Genomic DNA, 9,032 nt, shown 5'->3' with positions numbered 1-9,032 from the left:
AATGTCTGTTTTCCATCCACCACTCTACAAACAGTCTGGAACATCTTAGGTCTGCGTTTACACAAAAACACTCGCCAGTAACAGAGGCAAAAACACTTCAGCCTCAAAGAAATACACATTTTGGGCAGTTTACTGCTATGTCTGGACTAATGACCACAGTATTAGAGGGGTTTATGTACACAAATTAGTCATTCCTGCCTATGAGTTAAAGCTACAGTATGTAGCTTAAGTTAGCATGAGCATGAAACTCCAAGTCAGTCCACCCTGCCCCGCCCAGCACTCCCTCCCCCTGCTCCACTATGCTCTACTACAATCTGCCACGCTCTGCCCAACTATTCAGATAGTTGTTGTTATGAAATTACAAGAAATGAGAATGCAACAAAACTTAGTGATCAGACATAAATAACTGAAAATCTCTGATTGGTTAGAGAGGTCAATCCTGCTCAAAACCTTTTAGAAGTTAATATCTCTGTGCTGCTGCTGGTGGTGCTGTTCAATGAGTCTGGGTTCATGGGAGGCTTCAGCAGCACTTCTCCATGTTGGAGCAGATTTCTACAAGAAAATTCATTAGCCCACATCAGCATTAGGTGCCCTAAAGTAATAGCAGAAGTCAATGCAGTAGCAGCTCATACTAGCTGCTTGGGGAGTCTGCATGAAGCACATAAAAAAAGGTGATATCAAAGGTGGATAATATACAAGACAAACAGCACATCCCATGTGTTGAAGCATTTGCCACCACCATGCATCACAGAGGTAACATAATTATCTACTCTTTTATATGAGGTCAGCTGTGACGCTGATACAAAAGGGACTACAGAGCACGGCAGCGTGCATCTTCCTAAATTCAGAGTTTGACCATCTCACCCCACCCCTCCAAAGACAGTAAAAGTGACAGTTTGGGGGTAAAATGTTTATTTATTGAAGAGGCCTCTAATGTGATATGCACAGACATTCTTCTAACAGACTTTGTCTGCTGTCAGTAATGACTGTAGCATGACTGCATAGGACATTTCACTTAATGACTTTCAAGTTAGTATTATGCATAAGTGCGACATAGGATAGTACACCGACACCAGTACAAAAAATAATAATAATAAAAAGGAAAAAGCTGGTTGCAATTAGGACTTTGGTGTATGGAATATAAGGCCTTACAAAGTGAATCAAACTGAAATGGAAGCTTAATGAACCACCTGCTGTGTGCCCTTACACACAACCAGGTGTGGCTCATTAAATAGAATGAAAGACTATCCCTCTGCCATTTTGTACTGAGCAGCATGTTACTCTATAGGTTTACATCAAGGGCTGGAATCAAGGGTTAAATATTCAGATGTGCAGCCTTCTCTTTCCTGAATTTAGAGGACAACAGTTCAACACAAACACAACGTTTGCAGCTCTCAATATAACCACTTTGCCCTTGTTTGAAAGGTACAGTGGTTGACACTGACCTTTCAGTTTTTTCCAACCTCATTTTTACAGTGCAAACCTCTTATTTCACAGCATTTCACTCAGTGGATTTTTGATACGTATGGGAACAATCTACACAGGTTATCTCACCGTGCCTCATCCCACTTCCTTTTGTGATAAACTCTAACAGTGTATTCAGGTTAAAATGAATATGCGAGGCCATAATAATGAAATGACTTACATTATTCTTCACAGTGCTGCACCGGATTATCAGGTGCTTGCTGCAAGAAACCTGGAAAGCTTTAGATTTTATACAGTAGCTAATGTAAGAGTGACAAAACAGCACGAGTTTTGTAAAAATATAGCACTTCCTAGAAACCCAGTGGATGCCATTAAGAGGCTGCATTTGTTTGGTGGAGGCATTTGCTGATTTAGTGGGCCAGTTGAATGGGCAGAATCAATCAAGGACAAAGCATTTGTGAAAAGGTGGTTGGATTACTCAAAAGTTCACTAAATCAGCTGTCTAGTGTTGGAAAAAAGAGCGACAGGAGTTATTTTGGAAAATCAGATATGGTGATGAATCAAAGTTTTCCACACAGGAGAAATGCTTCTAAGATGGTCTCTAAGAATGTGAGTAGAGTAACAGACTGCGCTGCGACCAATTAAATGCAAGCGTTTTATCATTTGTCTCACATATGCAGAGAGAGAGATGATTGCAGGGCTTCATGGTATGTGGAGAAGAAAAATGGGGGGTTGCAAGAAAAAAAAGTAGAACAACATAGCAAAAAACATATGGTACCAATTGGATCTGCTTTAACCTACCTTTCTCCCCTTACAGCGTAAAAGCGGCAAGTGTTATGCAACGTTTTTCTGCCTATCTCACTTTGTCAGATTTTCCAAAGCTTTATTCACAGCTCAATAAGTACAGCTAGAACTATTCTTCTTCATAACTAGCGTCTGGGTTAAATGGCTGCCAGAGAGTGTTTTCACATTTTTCCATGCAAAGTTTCTCCAGCTTTTTTAAACTTTTCCATGCACAGTTGACCCAACTCCAGGTCGGGTTGTTGCTTGGAGACAATTAAGGGTGAAGGTTTGGAGGACAGTTACCTAAAAGCAGTGATAAATGTTGAAAAACTGGAAGTTTATATCAACACATTATATATTTGCCACATTTTCTGTGCCTTAATATCACCCTACCCTGTTGCACTTGGTCTTGGTTAGTTAACTGTACTTTGTGGATGATACTCCCCTTGACATTCATACTGATGGCATCCTCATTTTATGTGATGACCTGGCTACAGTTTGCTGAGGAAGCCTCCTCTCCTCCCCCACCTAATTTTTTCCTTCTGTCTCGCCGTCTACCACCACCCCCCCTCTCTCTCCTCCCCCTCTCTCTTTCTTTCCTTCTGTGTTTTTCTCCAGAGACCTCCAGTTTTTGAAGACCACACTGTTCTTACCTACTGGCCCTCCACCCCACAGGCACAGAGAGAGAAGCACAGGTAAGTTTGCACATGGAGGCATGGATTTGTGATTTCCTGTTTGATTGTTCCTCTTTATCTGTGTTTTCCGGATGAGCTTATCAGCTGTCACTGCTGTATTCTGGGCATGCAACAGTGCTAGTGCTGCAACAGAGAAGGCAAAAAGACCCGTGCATGAAGAAAATGAGTGGTAGAAGTTTTTATAGTGTGCATCTTAGAGTAAGAATAGAAACAATAGTGTATTAGACTAGAACTTACATGTTTATAAGGATTTAAAGTACCTTTTTATAAGTGTTACACAGGTTTTAATAGTTTTAGACTTAGGAAAATTATCTGTTGCACTTGGATATGGGGTCTTTCATTTTTCATGGGTCTGGAATTAATCATTCTGGTTTTGCACTGTCTGCAGTTTGTACAGTCATGATCCTAAAACTAGTTTTAGGTGTGCTTTTAATTTTCACCTTCTACATGTTTGCTTTATTGTTTACCAGCCTAAGAAAAATCACTTTTTTAGTGTTCAATACAAAAAACATATCTTGAAGATTTATGCAATATTTATTTATGTATATAGTTTCCTTTCATCTGCATTGCATTATTGCTCCTATTGCTGGTTTATGTAGAAATCTTTCAAGGTGATAGATGAAGTGGTGCTGGGAGCAGTGCATTTTGGTTCAAGCTGCAACTGCAATGATGTGGCTCAACACAGATAATTGAATCAAGGGATCTAGGACTTAGTGGTCTCACGTGACATGAACTCTTGACCGATTATATAATGCTCTGGGGAGTGGGTGTGTGGCGGGCTGTAGTGTGTGTTGGGAGTCAAGACTGACATGTTCTTAGCAATTTAATACTTTTATTAGCTTTCTTTCTTTTGTTGTTGTTATTTTAATAAATACATGTTTGAATTGTGAGTGATCTGACCATGAGCTAAAATTGTCAAAATGCCAAATATGCCACCACACCTCTGACTATAGCAGAGGTTTCACTTAAACAAGTGTAAACAAGTGTATTTGTATATTTCTGTTTAAGATTATGAATTTACATTTTGGGCCATTCTAACCTTTCTACCACATTTCCTGTTTCCTCTTCCCATCTGTCTGTTGACTCTCTAGAAGCCATGTTTCCTCTTCGTGTGCCCCTGTTGGCCATACTGGTCAGTATGGCACTGTGCCAATATTATGACTACGACGAACACCCTGTTCTCGACCTAATACCCTTAAGCCCCAACTGTAATCAAGAATGCGAGTGCCCATACAATTTCCCCAGCGCCATGTATTGTGACAGCCGTGGTCTCAAGTTTGTTCCTGTAGTCCCAACAGGAATCAAGTACCTGTACCTTCAGAACAACCAGATTGACGAGATCAAGCCAGGTGTATTTGATAATGTTACTGCTGAACTTCGCTGGCTCATACTTGACAACAACCAGATCACCAATGCTAAGATAGCAAAGGGCACAATCGACAAACTCACTGGCCTGGAGAAGCTATTCTTCAGCCACAACAACCTCACAGAACCAGTCATCCCTCCTTCAAAGTCTCTTGATGAGCTGAAGATGATGTACAACCAGTTATCCAAGTTCCCCTCTGGACTCTTGACTGACAAAGAAAATTTGACCTTTATCAACCTTCAGCACAATCAGCTAACATCCGATGCCATCGCTGGGGCCTTCAAAGGTCCCAAAAAGCTGCTGTCCCTGGATGTGAGCCACAACAAGCTGAAGAAGCTGCCAGCTGGAGTCCCCAGCTCACTAGAAATCCTCTATGCTGACTACAATGATATTGATGGTATTGGAGCTGGATACTTGAACAAGCTGCCATCACTGCAGTACCTAAGGATCTCCCACAACAAGTTGATGGATGCCGGGATACCTGCTGGAGCGTTCAACGTGTCGTCACTGGTGGAACTGGACCTGTCTTTCAACAAGCTGCAGTCCATCCCTGAGATCAACGAGCAGCTGGAGCAGCTCTACCTCCAGGCCAATGAGATCAACAGTGAGTGACAGCTGTTCCATTTTATTTTAATATTTAATCCATGTGCCCCATGGAGGTCTATTAAAGTGTTGTTTATATTAACTGTTTTTCTTGCTGAATGTATTTCCTTCCCTAGCTGTTTGATTATTTGAAATGATGCATTGTTTACACCTTGTAGTTATCACCACCGACTGTTGATCAGGTGAAACCACAGGAATGTGTGTCACATGCTCAGGCATGTTACAAACACAACAGAGCCCCACTCATAAAAACATTCAACTGTACCACTGCTGGTGGTCAGAAGTCGAAACGGTGCCTGCAACTCTCATCTTAAAATGGTTGAAATTCCATGATTTTCTGTCCATTTTTGATTCTCTGTAGAGATTGAGATGGCAAGTTTCTGCAAGTACATTGGACCTCTCAACTATTCCCGCCTGAAGCATCTGCGCCTGGATGCCAACAACGTCACACACATCAACATGCCCCCTGATGCCGTCAACTGCCTGCGCCAAGCTTCAGATATCATGTTCGAATAAGGGCCACCCTCAGATCTTCAGCCTTTCTGCTATCATAACACCGCTCAGCTCAAACTCTTGTGGATTTAATTGTCATAATATACCATCTTTCAAAGTGCTCCTATGTCCCTGCACGTCTGACATAAGTATTATGAAATCTGGGATATTGTCATCTCATATCAAACATATATCTTGAACAAATCTAAAGCTGAGCTATTGTTGATAGCCATGACAAGCTATCAACAATTTTGAACATCTTTGAGCAACCTATCTTGCAAAATATGCAATCGGATTATTTCAGATTGTGTTTATTTCAGCAAATGTTCCAAGTATTTGGCTCTTTATATTTACAGGTATAAATTAATATAAAATAATTGTTTAAATTGACATGAACATAAAAAATAACATTCCAACAGTAGAAATAAAGAGTAAAAAAAGTCTGCTGAATAAACATGAATTCATATACACACACTTTATACATTCCAAACTTGCATTTGATTATACTGAATACAGACTCAGTGGAGTAAGCAAAGACTAAAGTTCTCCCGTGTCTCAGTTCAGTTGTCGTGTCATTTTGTTGTCTGTCTTGTATGTTCCAGTGTTCAGCATGTATAGTATAATGTGGGTACAATAATGAATCCATTGCTGTGCAAAGGACCAGCGAGAAAGGGCTTCACACTCCGTGTGATGTCTTTATAAGAAATTATGATCAAACTGTAAAATAGCAGTTACAGTGCAGTCATATGTTCAGTATCTAAAATGATTTTTAAGGAAAATATCAGTGTTATTTACTTGTGCCTGTTATTTACTACCTTGTTGCAAATGCATGGTGGCCCACTGGCTGATTAGCAATATCCATTCTCTTTAGGAAATTTACTTCCCAGGTTTTTACAGGAATAATTTCAAGCTGAACATCTGAAAAATTTACATATATTTGTCTTTGGTGTTAGAAATTAGAATAAATGATACAAGTGTAAAAGACACCAACATTATCCTTAGAAGTAAATCCTCATAGCGAATTTCTTTCTTTTTCAGAAATCACGAGTCAGTCTGTTTATTCACATGACTTAGTTCCTAGCTGTCTGCTGTTGTGCACATTGCTGATTTGTATACAACATTGCATTACTTGCATGCTTCCAATGGTACATTCTTTGATAATAAACTACAGCTTTTGCAGTTAAGGTGCTGTCATTGTTACGTAGTCGTTTACCATAACTGATAAAGGCTTTTTACCAATACAAAGTCAACTTGGCGGGTCTGTCATGTGGACTGAAATTATGTTATTAGAATATCACATTTTGTTTAGGTTTAATTTGTCGTTTTATCGTGATTTCATTTGTGGCCTTTTGACTCAGTAACTGCTCTTGGATTTACTGTGAGGAAACCAAACACAATTGAATAAACTATGTTCCCAACTATTTGTATGATATCACTTTTTAAGCCTTGGTGAAGCCAGCTTATATTTGCTGACAGGACTATTGGGCTTAAAATTTGTATTTATGTACCATTTCTTTAACAAGGCTTCCTTTATTAAGGTTTATAATGTATAAGTAACAGCTTATTAACTGTGCATACAGTAAGTTATATTTCAAATCATTAAGCCTGTAATTAGCCTTTAAAGATGTCTTTGGGGTTGTAGTTAAAAAGTACATTTGGCTGGTGCACTCAAAGCGTTAATGGCACAGTTTAAAGTGTTTATAAAACAAAGTAAACACATTTCTGTGAACATCTGCATTAATATCACTGACTGTAGTAAAGTTACTGCTCTCAAACCTACAATACTAAAAGTGTTATTGAGCTATAATGGTTCAAAGCACATAGCTGAAATTCGCATTTTGAGTACAAGCTGAAGCCAAGTGGAAGAAGTCAACAAGCAAAACAACATATTCTCTACAGCTAGTTCTGACCGCAGAGATCATACCAAGCAGCTGTGCGACCCGAGCATTATAATAGATTATTGTGTACTCTGTAAACTGTGCTTACTTTTTGGCCAGCTGCCATCTCTGGCCTAAATCTTTGTGATTATGCCATAATGTTGATTTACAAAATGAAAAAAATGAGTTTTTAAGATGGATGGAAACTCCTATTGAATAAAGTCTGTTAGTGTGTTTCAGATAAACGGTTTACTTTCATGACACAACTGTTTTTAAAGCAAACTACACTGAGGGCTTAATCATCATTTTGTGTTCCCCAGTTTTGACTTTGTGTGTTTCCAGTCACAAAGAGCCTGTGATCTTTGTTTGGTCCCACAATTCAAGTGTAGCTGGAGTCAAACAAAAACTGCTGGTCCTGGAGGGATGCAGGGGTTGCAAGGTTTTACTGCATACTGCAGCTTTCGGATATTTTCTCTGTAAATCTACACTTTCAACTGTCTCAGATAGAAACCACAAATTCTAAGGTAAAGGTTAAAAAGTACTTTAAAGCTTGTAAACCTTTCAGTTCAGTTTCCTTAAGTGAGAACTATCTTAGTGTAGTGTTTCCAAACAGGAACAGTAACTGGCTCAACATTCATGTGCAAATTGCTGCTGTTTGTAAAAATGGATAACTGTCATTTACAGATTTGAAATCAGAGCAAACACAGAACTGGACCAAACTGTGCCTACATTGCTAGGCTAAACTGGATTGTGTCAGACCCTATAAAGCCTGCTTTTCATTAGTGCTTCGTGTTTTCCAAAGAAGCATAAAAGTCTGGAAGTCACAGCAGACAGTTCTCAAAATGCACAAGTTGCACTCATTTTTATATTATAAGATTTGATATAATGTAGTTTTTAGTCTTCCAGATCTTTCGCTCTCATTCTTTTCCTACACAATATAAAGACAATAAAAACAGATAGGTGGAAATGTCACAAAATGATTCTTGTGATATACAAATGCACTGACACTGTGGATAATAAACCAGGAGCAAAGTTTGACACTCATAATCTCTGGGTGTGTACTTGACATTCATTTGTCAAGTCTTTACAGCATCAACAACGTCTTTGCAGAACTGCACACTAACTGCAACAACACCACTAATCCTGGCCGATATGGTCCATATGTGCTGGAACCACCAGTTTCTTCTTAGAGCATTAGACAAGACTTTTTTTATTACAGCAGATGCAATTTAAAGGCAGTTGGTTAGCTGATTAGATAAATGGCATTTAAAGCTATTATGGAAGATTCCCAGCTTGATTCCTACTAGGCAGATTTGGTTATGCTTACAAATTTAAAGTTCTATAAATTCAAGTCAATAGTTATCTCTCATTATGTACTGAGAGATATTTTTATACATCCAGCATTTGCTACCCAGGTAAATTTGAGCTATTAATCCTCAAATAAACTTGATACAGCTATGGATGTAAAATTATTTGCAGTCTGCTCCTGCCACTACAACATGTGACATGTTTGTTTAAACAGTCTTTTTACACTTCATGTTTTTAAATGGCCACTTATACAAATTCCCAAACTAGGACAATTTCTTTTACTTCATCCTGAGTAACCCTCATTTAAATCCCAAGCAAAGTGCCTGCTGCACATGTCTAGACAATAAAGTCCTTTATAAATCTTCACATCTTCTTCCCTTTAACAGTAAGTGAAAGTTTCAACAGCTGTTGTGTCCAGGAAGGCCAACGCCAAAGATCATCCTGCTGTCTTCAGCTGTTCTGTCTCTTTGTCTTTTTCCATAT

At 39.0% G+C, this 9,032-nt stretch overlaps 1 protein-coding gene across 2 annotated transcripts; it reads left to right on the top strand.

The window, feature by feature from the left end:
- The first annotated feature begins 1,320 nt into the window (after positions 1-1,320).
- lum (lumican) lies at positions 1,321-7,391 on the top strand. Of its 2 annotated transcripts, none has more exons than XM_020599451.1 (4): positions 1,321-1,425; positions 2,827-2,903; positions 3,995-4,873; positions 5,234-7,391. In XM_020599451.1, the coding sequence occupies exons 1-4, from the start codon at positions 1,328-1,330 to the stop codon at positions 5,386-5,388; spliced, it is 1,209 nt and encodes a 402-aa protein (XP_020455107.1). In that variant the 5' UTR covers positions 1,321-1,327; the 3' UTR covers positions 5,389-7,391. The 2 variants fall into 2 exon arrangements, with proteins under 2 accessions (XP_020455107.1, XP_020455108.1); XM_020599452.1 differs by lacking the exon at positions 1,321-1,425 and adding an exon at positions 2,001-2,034.
- Positions 7,392-9,032: the final 1,641 nt, after the last annotated feature.

This window comes from Monopterus albus, unplaced genomic scaffold (genome assembly GCF_001952655.1).
Source record: "Monopterus albus unplaced genomic scaffold, M_albus_1.0 scaffold41.1, whole genome shotgun sequence".
Classification (NCBI taxonomy): Eukaryota; Metazoa; Chordata; class Actinopteri; order Synbranchiformes; family Synbranchidae; genus Monopterus; species Monopterus albus.
This window is presented reverse-complemented; position numbering and strand designations above follow the sequence as displayed.